The sequence below is a fragment of the Heloderma suspectum genome, chromosome 14, assembly GCF_057233095.1.
Source record: "Heloderma suspectum isolate Gila_16-S chromosome 14, 16-S_ref, whole genome shotgun sequence".
Taxonomy (NCBI): Eukaryota; Metazoa; Chordata; class Lepidosauria; order Squamata; family Helodermatidae; genus Heloderma; species Heloderma suspectum.
The window spans coordinates 7,391,868-7,414,306 of record NC_139471.1 but is presented as its reverse complement, the minus strand read 5'-3'; the positions used below and the strand labels follow the sequence as shown (position 1 = coordinate 7,414,306).

The following is a 22,439-nucleotide window of genomic DNA, read 5'->3' as shown; positions in this document are numbered from 1 at the left end:
TTTGCATTATGAAAAGGATGGAGCTAGGACTCAAGCCGATCTGGAAGCTGGTCCTACATAAGAATGTAAGACGAGCCCAGCTGGATCAATGCCCATCTAGTCCAGTATCCCGCTTCCTACAGTGGCCAACCACATGTCCCCAAGGAGATCAGGATGGCAACAGACCTCCCCTGTTGCTTGTCTCCAGTAACTGGTGTTCAGTGGCATACTGCCTCTGAACATGGAGGCTCTATTTGGCTATCAAGCCCAAGATCCTTTGGTAGACCTGTCCTCCATTACGAACTTGTCTAATGCTTTAGCCATCTGGCCAGTGGCCATCACCACATCTTGTGGCAGTAAATTCCATAAATTAATTCTGTGCTGTTTAAAGAACTTATTTCTTTTGACTGTCTAGAATTTGCTGCCAATCAATCTCATTGGGTGACCCCAAGTTTTAATGTTATGGGACAGGTGGAGGAAAACTATCTCACTATCCACTTTCTCCACACCACATACACAAATGGATGGGAAGATTCATAGAATCATAGGATAGCAGGGTTGGAAGGGGCCTCCTATAAGACCATCGAGCCCAACCCCCTGCTCAATGCAGGGGTCCAAGACAAAGCACCCCTGACACATGGCTGTCCAGCTTCATCTTGAGTGCCTCCAGGGTGGGACAACCCACGTCCTCCCTAGGTAATGGGTTCCACTGTCGTACTGCTCTAACAGTCAGGAAGTTTTTCCTGATGTTCAGTCGGAATCTGGCTTCCTGTCACTTGAGCCCATTATTCCGTGTCCTGCACCCTGGGATGATGGAGAAGAGATCCTGGCCTTCCTCTCTGTGACAACCTTTCAAGTCCTTGAAGAGTGCTATCCTATCTCCCCTCAGTCTTCTCTTCTCAAGGCTCAACATGCCCAGTTCTTTCAGTCTCTCAAGGCTAAACATGCCCAGTTCCTTCAGTTGAGTGTACCAGATGACAAAAATGTAAGAGAAGATAGATGGTCACCTAGCATGAACTACCTGTGACTTGAGCTGCATGTACTCCTCTTGGATCTGGCCAAGGTCCCTCATCAGCCGCTTTGCTCGCTGGTGATTGTCCTGCGCCACTTGCTCTACAGAAGCCATCTCTTTCTGCAAACAGTGGTTTTCCTGTTTTTGTTCCTAAAATTAAAAATAGGTAGATGGGTGGGGATACTCACAGCTTCTCCTTTTGTTTCCCTTCAGGATGAACAAATAAGTTTCTCTGAAACAAAACTCAGCATGATGAAATTACTCTTTGGATAATAACACTTTGATTGAGACTCTGCCCAGGGCGAATGGCATTCAGGAATAATGGTGAGTGAATCAAGTTAAGAGAGTGGGCCGTGAACCAGGAAGTCTCCAGCTCAGGTGCTACCTCCGCCATGAACTCACTAGCTGGCTTTAAGCAAGCCGCACCCTGTCAGCCTCAGCATCTCCAATCATGCTGACCTGCCTTACAGGGTTTCCGTAAGAACAACTGAGATAATGTGCATGAAATGCTTTGGACATGATGAAGTTCTGTAATCAGTGCTAAGGATGAATGCCATTTGATGTAATGGGGTCATGGCAACCATGCTGCCCAAGATCGCGATCAATTCTTATTCTCCCCAAAGAAACTAATTTCTATTGAAGTAATTAAAATGTTCTTCGCTACAGAACCCCCCCCCCCCCCCCAAGCAACGTACATGAAGTGCTCTCTCAAGCTGGGACCTCTGTGTCTCGATGGCTTCCTTCAGGCCTGCTATTTGCTTTGCTGCCGTTTTCCTGTCTGCTTCGAACTGGCCTTGAAGCATGTTCTCTTTGGCCCTTGAGCGTTCCAGCTCCCTTTGGAGGGAGAACACCTCTGCTGCTTTTTCTTGCAACTTCAGTTCTTTTTCAGAGACCTGACGTCCTGGAATCAGAGGATTCAGCCTTTGTCACCGAAAAGCCACAGCCCTGTATTCCATTTCAGCTTTCCACCTGCTGAAGAAGTACCCTCCCAACTCTATTTACTACGTTTGCATCCTGCTCTTCCTCCAAGTTGCTCGGAGCGCCACCTCAACCTCTCACACAGGGCTCTTTTGTAGCTGAGGCTATTCAGTGAGCTGCAAAGCTCAGTGCATAAATGTGAACCTGGGATTCCCACATCCACAGCGAGGCCCACGTATCGCAGTTTATATGAGGGCTTGTTCTAAAACCATCGTTGTCTGCCCTGAGCCTGTGGAGCAGGATACAAATGTTAGCAAACATATCAAAAAAACTAGTGGCTGCAGCCTTAAACCCAACGTACTGGTTTTGCTAATGGTTTCTTCAAGGGCCAAGCACCAGAATTCCTCCTTTTGAATCTTCCGGGTCTGTTCTTCTGCCCCTTGAACTCTGGCAACAGCTTGTGCCAGTAGGCACTCCTGCTCTGCCAGCTCTTGTTCTAACAGCTGTTTCTGATCCTTCAGTCTAGCTGTGCACTCTTCCAACTTCCTCTCTTCATGTTGTATGTCCTCCTTAAGGTGATGAAGAATCTAGCCAAAGATAGCAGGTCAAGAGTTAACCTTTGGTCGAAGGAGGCCACATGAAGTGGTAGCTGCTCTTGTTTCGATCTCTCTCTGGGCCCCAAATCTCCCTTTGTTTCAAGAGAGATCCTGATACAGTAAATGTTATGCAGGACATTTTTAATCTAATCTGTCACTTATGGTTAGCTGGGGCCAGGGAGGGGTTTTCCCCTCACCTGCCCGGCCGTTCAACACAGACATTGGTCTTTTCCCCCTTCACCAGAGTGTCACAATGACAGGCAGGATGGGAGGTGGAGGATTTGTGCAAAGGGGTCAAGAAAGTTCTCCTGTGGAAAGGCTCTGTGAGTAGACTGATTCATATTCAAGGTGTCACCAATTTACTCTACCTGGGTGCAGGAAGAAATTGGGGAAAGGCAGAGTAGCAGAGCAAACGTTTTGCATGCAGAAGGTTCTGGGTTCAATGCTTGGAATCTCCAGTCAAGAGGACTGAGAGAGATCTATGCCTGAGATCCTGGAGAGCCACTGCCAATCAGAATATGCAATATCGAATTAGATGGGCTACTGTTTGGATTCAGTCTATGGCAGCTTAATATGTTCCTCCAGGTCAGCAGGGCTCGTGATTCTGGGGAATTCTGACATTCCAAATGGACAAGCTAAAAGAGACATTTCTTTAAGACATGGGTTTTAAGAAGCAAGGCCATTTACAGAGTGACGGTTCAACTAAAGTTCAACGAACTAAATTTAAAATATCTTAACGCTGAAAAATACATCTGTCCAAGAAATTCTGAACAACTGGGTTTAGTAATTAACTACAGGAATCATACTGGATTATTGATCTGATTGAGGACAAAGGTGACTTCTCCTTATACTCTAGTCAAAACGCAGAAAACTTTAGCTGAACAGATTCAGCCATAAGAGAGTGGATTAGACTCATGTACCATCTCTTGTTTGGCCTGTTCCAGCTCCTGCTCTTCAATTTCCCTGCAAAACTTCTGCAGCTGGTTTTCCTTCTGCCTTAGTGCTTCCTGGCATTCCTTGCACTTTTTTGAATATTCACTCATGCTGTCTTTCAGGTCTGTCTGTTCCTGAAGTAGTTCCTCTTTTTGCATTCTGGCATTTTTCACATCCTGTCATTTCAGAACAAGAAAGCATAACAGAAACACTTCAAACATAACATCTTAAAATGTTCCAAGGTTTCAGCTGCCTACAAAATGTACCTTTACTAAGCAGTGATGCCAGACATTAGCTGGGCTCACACCACAGGACATCCCTCCCCAACCTCGCGCCCTCCAGATGTGCTGGACTACAATTCCTAGCATCCCTGAGTTGGGGGATGCTGGGACTTGTAGTCTAACATGTCTGGAGGACATCAGGTTAGGGAAAGCTGTCACAGCAGGAGGAAAAAAACAGTCACAGCACTTTAAAATGGTTCATATGCACGTGCCATTTATCACAACACACTGAGCCTACCCCCATTCGTGTTTATTCAGAAGCTAAATTCCTCTGATTTTAATGGGACATACACCTAGGTAAGTGTGTATAGGATTGGGCTGCTAATTTTTGTTAGAGGCTTCATATTTCAAAGCAGTTGTAGGTTTCTTGTCTATTCTATCCCAAATACTAAAATTAAACAAACCTCACCTGTTCCAATAACTGAAGATGATGCCTGGAATCATTCAGTTCAGCTTTCAATATATTCAGTTCCTCCTTTTTTTCTAAAGAAAATACATTTCACAGCTTGTTGAAAGAAAAGGCAATACATAAGGAAGGTGTAAATATCTGAGGGTGGATTTGGTAAAAAGAAAACCCCCATCATAGTTTAAGTTACACTAGATGAGGCACTCCTGGTGGGTACGCATGGACCCGCAGTCCATTTGAAGTTCACTTGGAGTGGGGCCTTAGTGTACTGGCTCCCTCTGTATGGAATCCCCGTCTGTTGATGTCAGGGAGGCACCAACACTGTTTTGTTTTTGGTGCCTGCTGAACACATTTTTATTTAATCAAGCCTTCCCTCATTAACCAGCCATGGTTTTGTTTTGGGATGTTCTGATTTTAAAGATTTTAATTTGGTATTTCGATTATTCTTTTATTTCTCCCCTTTTTATTGTTCACCACTTGGATATTTCATTGGATGTAGGGTGGTATATAAATATTGTAAATAAATAAATTGGAGAGAAGTTGTTGATCTAAGTAAAAAATGACTACTCTGTAGGAATCTGGAAAGCTTTCCTCTACCATGAAGGTGCTTCCGTAGGTCTGCAATGTCGCCATTCAAAGATGTTTTGTGTTTCTGTAGCTGGTCAACGTCAAGCTGCAATTTTTGAACATCCAAGTCCATTTTTTCTACGTGGGTAAGGACAGCTTTATTGCTTTCTTCTGTAGAAGCCAGGGCTCTGTGAAATGGGATAAGGCATACATTTCTTCTGAATTCTGACATTTTTTACAAGATTAAATTAACTTAAAAATGGAAAGAACTGGTCATTCCAGTTGTTGCATGATAGGGTGAATCATTTAATTGAGGGTGAATGCTGACTGGAGCTGAAGTGATAAACTGGAGGTGAGAAGCACCATAAGAAAGTGGTATCAAGTAGCCTAGGGGGGGGGGTTGTGCCATAATTGCTATTTTAGTGTGTGCCACCCATGCTTATTACCTGCTAGTACACAGTTTGAACTAGCAGGGATTAGCATAGGAAATCAGTCTGCCTGGTGCTACTTTTTTCCCCTGAAAGCCAAAGGGCACTATTAGCAGGGGATGGCTAACTTCAGTATTGCTGTGTGCATGTGTCTCCATATTTCACACCGTGCACTCCCTTCCACCACCCCCTCATGGTTTCTAAGAGTTTGCAAAAAATTACTTGCATGTCAGGGATTATAATAATATAGAAATGCAGCAAAACAACAATCTGAAGGGTCATCTCCTCCCACAGACTCCTGACCAGACCCTAAAATCGTCTTCAGCGGTTCTTCTTTGGAAGCCCTGCCAAAGGAAGCGAGGTGGGTGGCTACGAAGAAGAGGGACTTTTGTGTTGCGGCACCCTGGTTGCAGAATGAGCTTCCCAGAGAGGCCTGCCTGGCACCTACATTGTGATCTTTTCAGTGCCAGGTGAAGACCTTTTTATTTTCCCAGGCATTTTAGTTTTTCTGTTTCTGTTTTACATCTGTTACTGTATTTCAAATCTTTGCACTGCTGCCAAGATCTATTTGGTTATTATTATTTTATACTGTAGTTTTAAACTTTTATATTGTATTTTATCCTATTGCATTTTATGGTTTGAATTGTTGTGAACTGTCCAGAGCGCTTCAGCTGTTGGGCGGTATAGAAATGTAATGAAGAGGTGAGCCTCCTGCTCCTAATGCTCATGGCCCTCTAGAGATAAACAAGACGCCTTTCAGTTCCTGGTATAAACCCCACAGACCTTACAAGAATATCCTGGGATGGTGTAGAGCAACCTGGTGACAGACTGTTGCGAATTCTTATTTAGACGAGCAATAATGGCCCTATGAAACCTCACATGGCTTTCTTTTGAGAAGTCAGCTAAAAGAAAACAAATTACAGCAGGATTATCCCAAAGAGCCCCTCCTCTGCAATATTGCAGGATGCTTTCTTGGAGAGAAACATCTCTCCTTCAATTAGCCCCTTCACCTTTTGGTTTGTGACAATTTCTCTTCCAAACTCTCGCAGTTTTCTTCCAGCTGCTGCTTCTCATTGTTCAATGCCTTGATGCTCTTTTGCAGAGAGCGGACCTGAGAATTCAGCTGTTCCGCGTCTTGCTGGGTCCTCTCAAGAGCCTGCCTCTGGCGTTCCACTTCGCCACGCTCCTGCTGGGATGCTCTCTGGAGATTCTCCAACTCCAGTTTTCCCTGGGAATTAAGCAGAAATGAAACAATGGAAGAGATTTCAGTTTATTTCACAGTGCACCCATTTGCTGTGTTTGCCTTATAACTGTACAATATTATCTCCCCTTTGCTTTAGGAGAACTACCTTAGAAAGTACTCATATTTCTGCACTCCGTCTGTTCCACTGGTAACTGGGGTACGTTTTGGGAAACCATGCTTCCCGGAGTCTTTCCATATAGTTTAGTTTTTTCTACACAAAAAGTGCACTGATTTTTAGTTTTATATAAGTAGTGCTCTTCCCACATGTCCCTTCAGAGTCACCTTATCCTTTCAGGGGTATCTCACTTTTTGAGCAATCAAAGAACTACATTTTGCATGTGGGAAAATGTAATACTTCTTCCAGGTAACATATCTACTGCACTGCCATTTCAAACACTGCACAGAAGCAAACATAGGCTTGCTACCACATCTATACGAAATACGGAGCTGCAACCGATCACAGTTCCCCCATGAGCAGACTAATTCTGTGCTGGTGCATCTCATTCACATTGTACATTTTTAGATGGATGCTTAAAACATCATCCTAGGTGTATACCTTAAAAATGTAGTACGTACAGGGGCTGGAGCATGGGATGTCGTTGGGAGAAATGTGACGGGCACCTTCTGGATAGAACTGCTAACTTAATGGCGTGTCTGTAGATCTTGCCAAGATTAAATATGGTTGAAGCTGCTGTGTGCAGGGTTTCCTAAGTGGTATAATCAGGGCATAAGTAACCCTCACATACCTCCATGACCTCGACGTGCATCTTTTCCAATTCGTTAAGTTTTTGGTTATGCTGGAGTTTTAAGCCTTCTAGTTCACTGCTTTCAAGCTGCAGCATTTCCAGAATGTGCTTGAGTTCTAATAATTGACACAGCAAACACAAAACCATGTAAATTCCAAGGAAGCCAATCAAATGAAATAAAGGGCCTCAGATTCAATCTCTACCATCTCCAGTTGAAACAACAGCAAGAACTAAAGATCTCAGGTAACATTAGGAAAGGTCCCTGCATGAAACCTGGGGGAGTTGCTGAGCTGGGGTAGGACCAGCTGGTATCCTCCAGATATGGTGGAGCACAACTCCCATCATCTTTGGCTAACATGGGCATCAGCTTGGAGAAGGCCAGAGCAGACAATACTGGGACAGATGGACAATTCCCTGAGCTTCATGCTTCCTTTTTTCATTATGAACTTTCACACACTCTGAAAACACTCTCTGCTCAGATTTTAATTCTCAGTTGCAGTATTTGTGTATTTCAGGGCAATCCATTGAATCTGCTGGTGATGGAGATCCTGCAATAATTCTAGTCTTCCAACAATCAGGGGTCAAAGGGCAGGCTTTGTGCTGGATTCCATGCCAAAAGCAAGCTGTGTGCAACTCGCCAGAGGTTCTGGAAAGGAACTGAGGGCAGCTCAACCCACTTCCTGACAGTCGACAATGCAAGAACCTGGAATGGTGGCGTTGCCTCTTCTTTTTCCCCTTATGAGCCTTAAAGGCCCCAGACCTGGAGTGTGAATGATCATGGCACTCACTGTCCCCCAATATGGGAACCTGCTCCCCCATCTCCTGTGAGGTGATCTGCCCGACCCAGTTGAGAAACTCTGGATGTGCCTGTTCTCCACTGAGGTCCGGGAATAGTGGCGAACTAGATGTGGGGCCTCCAGCCATGCTCACGGGTCTGCTGCTATCTGTTGCCAGGTGAGCCTCTCACAAAGCTGGCTCAAAGGAGCCTTCCCCAAGCATGAGCTGCTCCACCTGATCCGCTCAGCACTCTGTGCCTGTTGCACACAGGTCTTCGCCTGAACTCCAGTTGGAGGAAGGCCACAACCGAGAAAAGGGGGCAGGGAGTGGGGATCGCCTCCATGATGCTTCGCCTGCCCTAACAGCTTCCCTCCTCGTCTCGGTGAGGGACAGGGAAGGGAGGTGTGTCAGGGGGGTGAAGGGGAGATAGAAAGAAAAGGGAATTAACAAAGGGCACTAATTCTAATGGCCAATAATAATAATTTTTTTTAAAAAATGAGCTCCGCTAGAAGCCTGTCAATCTGACACCAGGTAGGGCTGGTCTGGGCAGACAGGGAGAGGGTAACTGCTGTTGGACTCTGCCTGTCAACCAGAGGGAGAGGGTAACCCAAATGTCTGGAATGCCCTCCAGAAGACACAGGAGAACAGTATTTATAGTTATTTCCTGGTTTTAATATATCCCCTTCTCAAGTGTCTAATAAGCAACCTATTTTAGGTCTATTTTTGACCTCCCTTCTCTTCTTTCTAAGCAGTTTAGCTTAGTAATTATAGCTGTTTCCCACAATCTCATCACCTTTTTCGTTTTTGCCAATGTGGGTAGGTTGTTAAGTGTGTAACAGACATGACAACTGTTTAAGCCAAACCTGTCTTATGCTTCATGATCAGTCTCAGGACATCCTGCAGTTTCTCTTCGTCTTTTCGGATATCCTGTGTTATAAGAGAAAGCTGAGCTCTCTTTTCACTTAACTGGGCACTGAGTTCTCCTTTCTGAACACTCAAGTCCTCTAGAAAAGACTTTATCTCCTGGGCAAAAGAACCAACATTGCCATGCTTAAAAGCAGAAAAGTTTAACACAGACAGCGCAAACTTGGGCATGTCTATTCACATGTCAGCCTTCTTAAGTTCGACAGGGTTTACTCCCAGGTCAATGCGTATAGGATTGCAATATAAATAATTACATTTTATTTTTGTACTTCACTTCCCTACACCCCGCTTCCCACATAGCTGGGATATTACCAATTAGAAGTCCACAAAACCTATGTATTAAGGCAAAAGAATCGCTTACAAATGTTAAAAGAAATAATTTCCAATAAAAAAATTAAAAATAATAAATGAGCTCCCCAAAATATACATGACTGGATAACCTTTATTTGTCGCCATTTCTCAGCCAACTCAGCCTCACCGTCCCTGAGAGCTTCTGTGAGGTCAACACTTTTCCGGGCAATGCTGTCTTGGAGGAGGTGTAGCTCTTCCTTCTTTTGATCAAGCATTTGGTCCAGAAGCAGCAGCTCCTCCTGTTGAGCTGCAGTCTAGAAAAATGAGAAAGGGGAAAAATGTAGATCTGTAGCCATCACACTTCGGGATTATTCGCTCACTACTTGGCCCCTGTGATTATCTGAACGCAGGATCTCCCAGGCACTCATTACTTTCAAGAGCTGGACTGAGCTGAGGACCAGGTAGATCTCAGTTCAAAGCTCACTCCAGCCATGCCCTCACTAGGTGGTTTTAGGTGGTCCATTATTCTCCGTTTTAGCCCCTGCCCAGTCCATCTACAATACAGGGGTAACAACAGTAGTCTTACAGGGTTGTTGTAAGGATTATTGAGATAATATATTTGAAATGTTTAGAACACTGTAAAGTGCTGCCTACATAATTAGTGAGGGAAGCAGTGTCTTGAGTCCCGGAGTGCAAGGTCTGCTCCCTATCACCCTAAGGTTAAAACGCCTTAGGGTGATAAAAACTTTAAAACATTGCAGCATTGACAATGGATTTAGTTGATGCATCTGTTTTCAATGAATCTGTGTAACAAGAGCCTTGACTAAAATATATAGGAACATTCAAATATCTTCTTAGTCTTATTCCTCTATATCAAACTTCTTTTTCTATATGTTCCTCTTTGGATCTTAATCCTAGTTAAACCTAGGAGTGCCCTTGCTATTCGCCACCCATGTTCCCTTTCCCTTACAATTCCTTATCACAGGAATGTTTCCACTTGATGTCCAACTCTCTTCCTGTTTTTACATTCAAGCACCTCCTTAAGACACATCTTTTTACCCTGGCTTATCTAATTGATCTTCCTTCCCTTTCCTCCCTAATGTGTCTTATATTTAGACTGCAAACCTCAAGAGAAGGCCTGTGTTATTTTAAATTTTTGTACAGCACCTAGCAATTTTAGGTGCTTTAAAAAAAAGATAAAATAAACGAGTTAATAAGATTTCATCTGCTCTGGTCATCAACGAAACCCTCCTTTCATTGCTATTTACTTGGCTTATCTGGGACTGGTATCTCAGGTTAGTGTGGATTTGCCACACCACAAATTCAACTCACCTGATCCTTCAGCCTCTCTAGATCACTCTTTTTGCTCTGAAGAATATTTTCTGCTTCTTTAAGAATCTGGAGATGGTGATCTTCATTACCTTCTGCAACTTGTATATCTGCTTGCAGCTTCTGAAGGCTAGAAAAGTTTGGAATTGAAGTAAATTTTTGAGGAAAGGCAAGTACACTGTCATCAAGTGTTACTCAATCAGATGCTGGGATGAGCAAGCAACACACTCTGAACTGTCCCTAGTTCAGCTCATCTCTGTAGCTGGTGAGCCCCCCTCACAAATGCTGTGTAGCCACAAATGCTATTTAACCATTGTAAACCGCCCAGAGAGGTTTGGCTATGGGGCGGTATAGAAACGTAATTAGTAATAATAATAACGGGCACGTATATATGCCGCTGTCCTAAGGGAACTTTCAGGGCCTGATGCACTGGTAGCCACTGAGAGCAGCAGAAAAGGTCACAGAGGAAGGAGAGAGCATACAGCTTTGGGAAGCCTGCTGTAATGCCCAATTGAAGAACAATGCTCTAGTCCTTCACAGCACCAAGCATGGACAGTGAGGGGTTGTAGAGAGAACATAGGAAGAGCCCTGCTGGATCAGACCAAGGGACCAAGGGATCAGACCAAGTCCAGCATTCTGTTCGCACAGAGGCCAACCAGCTGCCCACAGGAAGTCCACAAGCAGGACATGAGAGGTGAGAGAAGGCTGTTCTGAGTGCAGGCCTTTCCAGAGATGACAGATTTTATTTATTTTATTTATTAAATTTATTAATAATAAATGCATCTATTTATTTGTGTATGGCTCTCTTATACTTTTGCTTAGAACATTATGAGCATTATACCATGAGCATTAGCCACAGTACAAATTTGCAAGTGAAAAAATACACAGTGGCTGAAAAAAGGCTTCACAAACTGCTCAAATTAACCAGAAAAATTGATCTCTCAAGTATATGATTTTGAAAACCAAACCAATCTAATGTACCTTTCTGTTAATATTCCAATCTTCTGGCTCAAGGATTGAAATTCAGAATCTTTTGCCAACACAACTTTGTTGATTTCTTTCAGAATCCCTTCTTGTTCCATCTTGTGCTGTTCTAGGTCCTTTGCACCTGCCTGAAGCAATCTGAAATGCATTCATAAAAGGACTTTTACTGCTATTTGCTTGCTCATGATGAGAGCTTCAGGTTCTTACAGGGTTTTCAAAACCAAGATCCAAAGTTCTAACCCAAAAGAGCCAAATACGAGAAACTTCACATGGCCAATTGCCATAAGACACTGACACATCCACCTTCCGTAACTCCTTCTGAGCACTTCATAGAATAGAATAGTATCATAGAATAGTAGGATTGGAAGGGGCCTACAAGGCCATCGAGTCCAACCCTTCCTTTCTTTCAACCCAGCTCTCAATCCTTAAGGACAATCTACCTAGCTGCTTTGATTCCAGCTTGTTGTCAGGAGAGGTGGGACAGAGAAGGTGATCAGGACTTGTATACATGCAGAACTGAAACGTTTTCATTAGCTTCCATTCACTTTCTTGAATGGTCTTTATTTATTTTGATTTATATCTCACTATATCACTGGGCGAGGAGGCACTGAATGGTGGCTAACAGAAGTTTTGGATAATGGGCCCATGGTCCTGAATTTATTTTACGTTTTAAACTTGTATTTCAAATGTATAGAAGTGGGACCTGCAATAAAATGTAGTAGTATGGAGCACTCATGTGCAGGGTTCCTGGATATTGCATTCCATTCCCCCTCCTCAGTTTTCCATCTTTTTATTCTCAAGTTAGCTAGCATTTCATGGCCGTGCTCAGTCTTCATTGGGCTGTTTTAGTTCCCCCCATCCCCCTTTGGAGGTTTTTGCCCTGAAGCTTGGGGGGGGGGGGGGCACTTCTGACATTCAGTAACACTGGAGGTTACTTCAAGTCTTCCTCCCTCTGGCGTGTGGATGGTGCTACTTTGGCTACATAAGGATCCACATTCAGAGAATGAGTTTGCTATTAGTATACGGGGTGCTGCGATTCTGGCTCAAATAGGCCCTACAATAAGATCACTAAGCACACAGTTAAAACAAATCAACACTATAATAAACGCACAAAAGGAGCAGCATCAAAACAAACATGTTATCCGTGCTAATGGTTTCTCAATCAGCTGAGAGCCTCTTTAGCATGGATCCCATGTTTCCTCTCTTCCAAAGCAGCTGTTACATGGCCACTATGGCGAATGAGGGGATCCAGTTAATCCAGAAACAGGTGTGTAGCTTCATTCTCCCTTGAGTGACCTGCCCAGAAGTCACAACCCTCTCCTGAGCCACATGGCCAACCCTGCTATATAACGCCAAACAATGTGATTTAACGTGACTCCAGTTTACCTGAGCTGTTGATCTGCTTTTACAAGCCTCACAGCCATCTCCTGAGCCCGGCGTTCCAGCTCCTGGGCTTCTTTCTCAGTCCGAGACAAATGTTGCTTAGCGCTGTTGTATTTCTGAATAGTGTCTTTGGTCTAGGGAAAGAAGAAGCATGTTGAAAAGAACACCTATCCCATACGCTCCTGTTCAAATTAAAAGGCTGTCACTTTGCACTTTCTTTCTCATTAGCACAGAAAAAGGAAAAAACGCAACAGGAAAACAAATTCACTAGAACAAGGATGGGCAGAAAGTAGACCTCCAGATGTTTTGGACTTCAACTCTGCTGTTGTGGCATTAGGATCAGTTTCAGAAGGTGGCAAGGTATCAACCATGAACCTTCAGGAGGCGGGGGGTGGAGTGGGGAAGAGGGATGAATGCTAGAATACTTGCAGGAAGGCAAGGTAAATATGGCTAATTGGGTATGTGTACAAATGACTTGAGGGTTAGCTTACTGAAAATCAGAAATAAAATCTCCACTCTCAGGCTTCTCAGATCCAGTAGGGAACCAGGCTCTTGCTGTACCTTTAACACAGGGGTGGATAACATGTGGCACTCCGGGTGTTTTGGCCCACAAGTCCCATCTTCCCTTGTCACTGGCCATGCTGGTTAGGACTGATGGGAGCTGGAGGCCAAAACATCTGGAGGGCCTCAAGTTGCCCACCCCCTGCCCTCTGATAGAAGAATTTTGGTAAGAACCGCTTTTCCTGTCACAGAGCTGCAATGGAGAGACAGAAGGCTCTCCATCAGAACACTCCTTTATATGGAACTACTAAATCCACAGGAACTCTTGTCCCATACCAGAATCTGGCCATTCTATGTATAGCCAACGGTTGACAGGTTGGCGGTTCTAACGTGTCTTATGTAATTCTGGGCTTCTGCAAAGCTTTTTGAAACAAACAAAACAAAAGATTACTTTTCCTCGAGTATTTTCAAGTTCATGTTCAGCTTCAGCAAGAAGTCTGTCTGCCTCCCTGAGTTCTGCCCGTCGCTTCAGAAGAGTCTTTTCCATGCATTCGATTTCATCCATGATGTTTCCATGGTGCTGAAGAGATTCCTCTACCTCCAGCTCTGAAATGATGCCACTCATGCACCCGTCAACCAAGTCTCTAAAAGACAGAGGGTTAAGAAGTTAATGTAGAAAGTGAATAGTTGTCAGGAGGTTTTACTAGTCCAGCTTTTCCCCAGTGCTCAAATTATGGAAGAAAAAGCAAGGCAAGGTGAAGACCTCATTGAAACTCACAAGCCCCCCTCCCAACATTTTTTTTAGCCAAACCATGGGTTCTGCCAACAGCAACTAAAGGTGGTGGCATAAAAGGTAAGGGGGCTGGCCCAATTTTGGAACACTGTAATTCAAACACTGTTGTTCCCACCACTGCAGGGGCGAGGGTTGGGGGCAGGCTGAAATAGAAGACTGGCAAACATGCTCAAGCTGGACAGAAAAATGCAATTACTTGCTTTTTGTACCAGAACAGGGGTGTGCTATGGCAAATGAGTGGCCATGAGACATTCATCCAGCACACAGGAGGCCAGGGGTGGGGGGGCTGTAAGGACACCAAGCAGGTGATGGGAAAGACCCCCGCCTGAGGCCCTGGACAGCTGCTGCCTGTCAGAGCAGGCAATATTGGGCTAGATGGACACACAGTTTGACATGGTACAAGGCAGCTTCCTATGCAGCATTTCCTAGATCATTCCTGGTGAAAGAGTGTGTGCAGTATGATGTCCTTTGAGGTTGTGAATAGAGGTTATGGGGAAAAAAAACTTGTTAAAGATTTGGTACGGTGTCCTCACTTGTGTTTATTTTGTTTCTGGGCCACCTGACGCAGCTCAGCTACTGGGTGCTCCAGCTCCTCTCTCTCACTCAGCAGGTCTCGAACACCCTGGTGCAGTTCTTCCATCGCTTTATTATGTTCAAGATGAGAGGCTCTAGGACGCTCACCTTCCTGTCGCCGGGACGCTAACTTATCGATACTGTCTTCTAGCCTCAAGATTTTATTTTCCTGCAATAGATGAATATGAACAGTGCAATTAGAGTCTCCCTGTTGATCGTCATGTAAGCGTGTTTCACATGGTCACAAGACGGCCAGCATGGTCACTGCATACCTTGCAGCAAACTAGATAAGGCTCGAAGAAGCAAACATGTGGGAGCACACAGCAGACTCATGCTGGGGAGCCACAGCTGCCCACGGCTTTGTCAGCTGGGAGCTTAGAGACATGTGCCTCAACCCCAGATATCAAGGTGTATTATTACTTATTGTATTGATTGCATTTCTATACTGCCCAATAGCAGAAGCTCTCTGGCTGGTTCACAACAATTAAAACCATAGAACGGAGCACAATAGAATGTCACAAAAGGTTTAAAGCTACAGTTTAAAACTAAAGTGAAAACCAGCAGCAGGGCAAAGATCTAAAAATACAGTAATGTATATAAAATGATAGAAACGGAAGGACTAAAATGCCTGGGAGAATAAAAAGGTCTTCGCATGCCTGGCACCTGCCACAAGATAGGTGACAGATGAGCTTCTCTGGGGAGGGCCTTCCACAACCAGGCTTCCACCTCTCCTTAGTAGCCACCCGTCTCACTTCATTTGGTGTGGGCCAAATGGTGCACATTGCCTGAATTCACAGCTGGGGACTGTGTTGCAAATAACCATCTGTAGCAGTTTTGAAGTTTAGCATGCTTTACATAAAAGATGGTAATTGCCATGTTTTTAGCAACAGGGATATATTAAAAAGTTCCAAAGAGAAATCAACAAAACCTACAGCATTAGCAATATGTATTTCTTTCCCAGTATGCACAAAATACACTACTCATTTCCTTGCTTGAAAGAGTATGCAGGGAAACGTCATTTATTTAGAAAGCAATAATTAGTTCATCTTATTAATTATGAACTCATGAGTTAGAATATTTGTTTGAAAATCCAGTCACTAGAAGGCACAGCTCAAGTGTTCAAAACACTTTGCATACTTTATCTTCGCAATTCTTCTCGAGGTGCTCGATTATCATTCCCGTATTAGAGATGAGGGGGGCGTGGGGGGCTGAGAGAAAAGAGTGGCTTGCCTAAGGCCACCTAGTGAGTTCATTGGCTGGAGGTGAGACCTGGGGGACTTCCCAACTCTTAGCCATAACACTAAATCAAGAGACATTTATTTTAGTTTCAAAACCTGATGTCTTATGAGCCAGGAATCTTACCAAGTTATGATGCTTAGGTATGTTGCAATGAAGTACTCCAACAGGAACAAGAGGCACTGAACAGTTAGCAGGAAGAGGGCTATAAACAAGCTGAGCTCCAGCAGGAGGTGAGCCATATATAACTGCAGTAGCCGCCAGCTGTCCTCCATTGGCTGGTACAGAAAGAGAAGGTGGGCCATACACCACTGTTCCCTGAGGTGCTGGAGCACCATCTGGCAGCAGAGTATAAATGATTGAACCAGGAGGTGGTACAAAGGATAAGTCACTGTGAGTATTCACTTCACCATCTTCTTGGTTTCCTGCATTTGGAAATATAGCAAAAATAATCTGAGTTGAGAGGTTAAGACATAGTCTGTTGTATAAGATGGGAATAAAAACACAAACAAACAAATATGCACCTCCTGGGAGAAAAAGATATAAGGTGCAGAAACTCAGTTCTAAGTTGACTGTTGTAGAAGGCTCAGCAATGTATATCTGATATTATTTCTTTTTAATGTGTTTTATATTTGCCTGATTTTATTGCAAGTTTATATAGTGCTTTTAGTGTGTCACTCTGAAAGCTTCTTCTGGGCTAGTAAGCAGGATATAAATAAAATGAAATAAAAATACTCTCTCTAGAATAAGGAATAGCAACATATAAGCTGTGGAGCTGCTCTCATCCAGACAGGATATGGGTTAAGAACGGCTGCAAAAAATGGGGTGACTGCAGTAGCCACAGTTTATGCCATCCTTCAAAATGGGAGGCAGAAGATCACAGTCCTGTGATGTCAAAAAGAGTAGGAGGTGCAAAAGTGGGTGAGCATCCAAGGTGAACCTAAAAAAAAAAATTGGCTCAATTCTTTGCTAGAAAAGGTCTTATTAGTAAAAAGCCTGACACATTTTGGCCTCTTTTAATGTAAGGTCTTCTTCAAGGGGCATTAACACCAATAATAAAATGAGGTAAGACAACACATAAATGCAATATACAAATGTTTTCAAAACAATAAGGCACATTGCAACAAGGCCTATGCATATAATGAAGCATTATAAAACCTATAAAACATTCCACACTGCAAGCAGGGCCTGTACATCCACACTCACTTATAAAAAGGTCTGCACAGATTCTTGTAACAAAATGTTTCCTGCTGTAATTCACTGGTGACTGGAAAGAATAAACTGAAGGCCGTGTTTTTATGCTATTAGACAAGGTTTTTTCTTTAAAATTCTTACAGCTGCCACCATGACAAAGCAATTGACTTAAAGTCTCCCATATCCGGACTATGCTGAACTGCAAAAACCAGGGAGTGTCTCAAAAGTACATGTCAATTACAGGAGCGGTAAAAATTCTAGCTCCTCATTGAAACCCCATGGAGATGGGATTTAATTTCAAGATCCACTCCATTTCTTTTTTCAGCAGCTGTTTTTCTTCCTTTTTATAAAGCTTTTCCAGTGCCAAAAATGTGAAGTCTGTTGGAATATTTTTGCTTTCTCCAAAATGACTTACTAACAGAGCATCTGGCCTTTTGTTTCTAATACTGCTCAGGTGTTCTCCTATCCATTTTTTAGGGGTCCCACATAAATTCTTTGGCACTTGCACTGGACAGCATAAACCACATAGTTGCTGCTGCAAGTGGTGAGATGGTTCTCTTTTTTGGATGTCAAAAAGGATGGAAACTGTTTCCAAGTAAGCAGGCAAAGAAAGCAGCTACAAGTTGATGCCTGTGCATGGTTAATAGGGCCCTGACTACAACCGGGTGTGTGCGTTTTTAACAGCTACATAGCAGGGAGACTTTCTGAAAGTACCACACCTCCCTTTACATTGACAGGTGAAACTGCGGAGCTGCTGACAGGGAGCTGTTTGCCAAACGAAGGAGGACAGAAACTACCATCAAGGCCAGACACTGGATGACAACTGAACTGACTTACCTCCACCGGAGGGAGATTCTTGCAGGCCATTCCCAACCAGTGTGTGCAAGCAGCATCCTCTTGCGGCAGGGGAGACTGAATGTTTCTTCTTGTTTTGCTTGCCCTCCGCATGGCCTTTACTGACTGGGGTTGACATCGGACACTGTAGGCTAACGCCAGAATCTTTGGTACTCTGAGATGCAGGAGTAGATACCTTTGAAAGGAATCATCATCATCATCATCCAATGTTGAGACAAATATTCCATGGAGATATTCTCCACTATCACCTGGGAGCTCTCCTTGCTCTTTGATAAGGAACTGGAAGAGTTCGAATTCAAGGCAAAGATAGGGGAGCAGAGGATATTCTTCCAGGTGCAGGAAAATCTAAATGCACCAGTAGTTTCACCAGCAGAAGGAAGAAAAACACCCATCCACGTACCCTGCGCGCCACGTCCATCTTGATGCATGACTGCCAAAATACAGGGTAACGTGGCCTTTGGTTAGTCTTTTAATCAGGGCTTGTCCATGTCAGCTCCACCTCCATGCTAAATATGATTCCTATCTTGTACTGGTACAATACTATGCTGTCTGAAAATATATGCTCCATGATCAACACGCACAGACCTCTCAGTCAGAAAGGCATGGAGGAACAACCCATGATAAATAAAGAACAGCTGTATATTAAGGAATATTAAGGAACAGGGCCATTAAAAGGGGTAACTCGCATGACTGAGATTCAACTGAGTCATTCAGGATAGTGGGTTGGATTGTGCCTTGAAGGGCTACAACACACAGCAAGAAGCTACTGATCTGCATAACACGTTTGGAAGCCCACTGTGCAAATCAGAAGATTTCTTCCTACAAAACAAGGCAGTACATGTCTAAGCATTACTGAACCACAAGAGCTCATCCATAGGTGCTGCAATTAAACATCAGTATGCCAAGGAGGCATCTGCTACCATTTAAGGGACAAAGGCATGAATGAAGGTTCTGCAGCCATTTTGCTCTGTGGACTCCCCAGGTGTCAGCAATTCAAGAAGCTAGAGAGGTTGCGGCCTTTCTTCTTCCTTGTTTCCACATGTGCATAACCAGGGCTAGGGGAAAACTGGCTGGGGAAAGGAGAAAGCAGCAAATGCCGTACGAGTTGACCACCTACTCCTCCTGTAGAAACTGCCCTCTCCCAGTGCTGTTGCATTACAGAGAAGTGGTGGTAAACAGATGTTCAAGTAATAATGTGTAGTTTAGACCTCAGATTCATGAGGTTCAAAATGTTTTTCTTTCATTGGTTTAGCAAAGCTACCTATGATTAGCTTTGGGGAACTTCTGTTTATAGGGGAGCTAGCTTTGAGGAAAGGGAGAGGCTTCGAATAAAACTCATCTTGTCCATCATGGCTTGGAACAGGGCCTTTGGTTTCATTACATCTGTTCTCTGGAACTCCCTACCACTACAAAATAGGCAGGTGGCAGTAAACCCAACTCTGGGTTTTCAGTGCCTACTGAAAACATACCTTTTCTAACAGGCATTCCCAGGAAGGTAATCGTGTCCTCTGTATGAAGACTTTTTTTTTTACATTACCTAGAAATTTCTTTATACAAGTGACATTAAATAAATGCATATAAATAAATGGCCTTTCCCCAACTATAGATTTCCCATCTTCATGGAAAATTAAATTCGTAGTTAGCCCCAAATCTGCTTTTCTAAATTAATTTACACACAGTTAAATGCAGATTAGGAAATATTTCCATTTCTGATCCCTTCCCATCAAATGCCGCTCTAGGTTGCATACCTGCGATGAGGATGGCATATAATACAAATGTCCCCTGCATTTGAGTGGATCCATTATTCTGGCGATGGCATCGTTCTGGTGAGAGATGGCATGCTTGAGTGCTGCTATTTCATCCAATACGCTGCCAAATTCCTCCCTGTTGCCTGCAAGGGAATTCAGATTTTTAGCCAACATTGTATGTGTGGAGTTATAGGTAAATTTAAAAACTCCAAAATTAGCTGAACATCTAACTGCTTGCCTGAAGAATGTGATGCTGAGTATATCTGCATGATCGAGCAAGCTCCCAGAGAGCGAGCGAACAGGGGGAGCAAACAGGAGTTGGCCAGGGGAGGCAGTGGTAGAAGAGACAGAGGCTAAGAGGTAAGTGGGCTGCAGGAAGCCCAGGGGGCTGCCCTTTATCCTTCTGAGTGGCTGTGAGCTCACCAGGTGCTTCTGAGAGCTCCAACTGAATTGGGGGTGTGTGGCCTGAATACTCCCAGCAGCTGAGTGGGCGGGAAGCTTCAGTCTGTTTTCCGTCTCCCAGCTGAGCAGAGCAGAGCAGAGCAAGCTGCTCCAGCTGGTCCAGGGACTACAGAAGCAAGCAAGCTCCCAGAGAGCGAGCAACCAGAGAGAGCGGACAGGGGAAGCAAACAGGAGTTGGCCAGGGGAGGTCAAGGGGGAGGCCCTTAACATTTTTTTTTCATTTTTTCATTTTATTTTTTAACTAACTTTTTTCATTTATTTGTCTTGTAACACACACTTCCACACCAGTGGGACTCTGCTTTTAACCTCTACTGAGTAGAGGAGCAGGCACAGGCTAGTCTACAACAATCACAAAGCTAGACACAAAAAGGGAAAAGAGGCAATGGAAGGACAGGACTCTCCAGTAGTGGTGACCTGCAAGGTGTGTGCAATGTTTGTTTTCTTGCCTGAGAACAACATGGCCTACACCTGCAACAAGTGCAAGTTGATCACGCTGCTGGAAGAAAAAGTAAGTGGACTGGAGTGGCGACTGTCGACCCTCCAGGGAATGAGAGAACACCAAGAGTTCTTGGACAGAATGGGGGAACTACAGCAGCAAAGGGAAGACCAGAAGCTTGAAGAGCAACAGCAAGATGAGGCAGTGGGAAATGCTGAGGTGAAGAAAAATGGAGTAGAGGATACTCCTTGGAAAAGGGTGACAGTTAGGAGAAGAAGAACCAGACGCCACTCTGCACCAGTGGAAGCAGTGGAGCTGTGGAACCGATTCCAGGTACTTGCGGATGAGACTGGAGGACAGCCTGCAGAGGAAGAATCACAGAGGAACCTACATGAGAGTGAGCAAGAGGCTGAAGGTCAGTCAAACAGAGGCGATGAAACCCAGGCCTACAACAACAAGAAGAGAAGAGTGGTTGTAGTGGGAGATTCCTTGGTGCGTGGGATCGAGACCCAAGTATGTCGCAAAGACCCGTGCACTCGCCAGGTATGTTGTCTCCCGGGAGGACGAATTAGAGACGTGACTGAAAGGTTGCCTGCACTCATAAAGCCTGCTGATAGGTATCCCTTTCTTCTCATCCATGTGGGAACAAATGATACCGCCAAGCGGAGCTACGAAGAAATCACGTCAGACTTTGAAGCTTTGGGAAGGAAACTCAAGAACGTTGGGGCCCAGATAGTTTTCTCATCCATCCTTCCAGTAGTTAGAAGAGGGATAGAAAGGGAAATAGAAAAATACTCCGGGTGAATGACTGGCTACGAAGGTGGTGCCGACGAGAGAGATTTGGATTCTGGGACCACGGGCTATACTTCCTGGAAGATGGGCTGTTGGCAAGGGACGGGTTGCACCTCACAAAGAATGGGAAGAATGTGTTTGGCCAAAGCATGAAGAACTTCATCAGGAGGGCTTTAAACTGAATCCTACGGGGAAGGGAGATGTAATGTTGGGGGTAACAATGGACGTAGGCGCATGCACTGCAACGGAGAGAACAGCTCTGATAGCGCCCAATAATAGTCTACAGACACATGTAGGAAGAAAGCCAGACTATGAAGCACATGGTCTTCGATGCCTATATACTAATGCCCATGTAGGGATGTCAGAGAATTCCGCCACGGATCTCGGTGAGGCTGAATGCATTCAGTGCATTCGGCCCCCCGAAATCTGTGGCGGAATGGCCTGCCCCCCCCCCCCCCCCCGGACGAGACTTACCCGGGGCGGATGTTCCGGGCGGCAGCGGCGGCTGGTCTTCCGACCGGCTGCCACCGCCACCATGTGCAGTCTGGAGAGTTTTTTTTTTTTTTTTACAGAGACGTGATAGGCTATGTAAAGATTTATGTAGCCTATCACGGCTGGGTTAAAAAAAAAACGCGTACGCAAATGGCGGCGGCTACAGCCACCGCCATTTGCGTTCCTTATTTTTGGCTGTCTTAGTCTACGTAAATATTTACGTAGACTATTAGGGCGAAAATAAAGGGGAACGCAAATAGCGTAGCAGGCGCTATTTGCGTTCCCCTTTATTGTCGCCATAACAGTCTACGTAAATATTTACGTAGACTAAGTCGGCCAAAAATAAGGAACGCCGTAGCCACCGCCATTTGCGTATGCGTTTTGTTTTTGTTTTTTTAACCCAGAGCCCTCCGCAGCCGGAAATCTGGCTGAGGATCGCTCTGGCCTGGGCCTGGCCAGCTGCTCCGTGGAGCTGCCGCAGATCACAGCCAGCCGTTCGAGGATTCCAGGGGGAGGGACGGAACGCCTCCCCCTCCCCAGTAAACATAATCTGCGGAAAG

General features: G+C 44.5%; 2 protein-coding genes across 20 annotated transcripts in view; one reads left to right on the top strand and one right to left on the bottom strand.

Annotated features, from left to right (window-relative positions):
• The window catches only part of LOC146335649 (uncharacterized), a 30,128-nt gene extending 8,053 nt beyond the window's left edge, over positions 1–22,075 (top strand). For 3 of the 14 annotated variants that reach the window (XM_084821316.1, XM_084821310.1, XM_084821303.1), the window contains exon 2: positions 1,205–22,075. In XM_084821316.1, the coding sequence (XP_084677442.1) occupies positions 20,542–21,399 (858 nt within the window). In that variant the 5' untranslated portion in view covers positions 1,205–20,541 and the 3' untranslated portion in view covers positions 21,400–22,075. Of the gene's footprint in view, positions 1–809 lie in introns of those variants that run through there. The other 11 variants (XM_084821307.1, XM_084821315.1, XM_084821309.1 and 8 more) reach the window with 11 other exon arrangements.
• Positions 1–22,439, bottom strand: part of CNTRL (centriolin) — a 78,467-nt gene that overhangs the window by 7,485 nt on the left and 48,543 nt on the right. For 5 of the 6 annotated variants that reach the window (XM_084821298.1, XM_084821297.1, XM_084821296.1 and 2 more), the window contains 18 exons: positions 19,698–19,840; positions 17,932–18,124; positions 16,027–16,325; positions 14,625–14,833; positions 13,750–13,942; positions 12,801–12,931; positions 11,412–11,552; positions 10,434–10,560; positions 9,251–9,415; positions 8,750–8,909; positions 7,110–7,225; positions 6,131–6,348; positions 4,723–4,880; positions 4,129–4,202; positions 3,426–3,614; positions 2,271–2,496; positions 1,687–1,892; positions 1,001–1,141 (listed from right to left, as the gene is read on the bottom strand). In XM_084821298.1, the coding sequence (XP_084677424.1) occupies positions 1,001–1,141; positions 1,687–1,892; positions 2,271–2,496; positions 3,426–3,614; positions 4,129–4,202; positions 4,723–4,880; positions 6,131–6,348; positions 7,110–7,225; positions 8,750–8,909; positions 9,251–9,415; positions 10,434–10,560; positions 11,412–11,552; positions 12,801–12,931; positions 13,750–13,942; positions 14,625–14,833; positions 16,027–16,325; positions 17,932–18,124; positions 19,698–19,840 (3,089 nt within the window). The remainder of the gene's footprint in view (positions 1–1,000; positions 1,142–1,686; positions 1,893–2,270; positions 2,497–3,425; positions 3,615–4,128; positions 4,203–4,722; positions 4,881–6,130; positions 6,349–7,109; positions 7,226–8,749; positions 8,910–9,250; positions 9,416–10,433; positions 10,561–11,411; positions 11,553–12,800; positions 12,932–13,749; positions 13,943–14,624; positions 14,834–16,026; positions 16,326–17,931; positions 18,125–19,697; positions 19,841–22,439) is intronic. The other variant, XM_084821300.1, reaches the window with a different exon arrangement.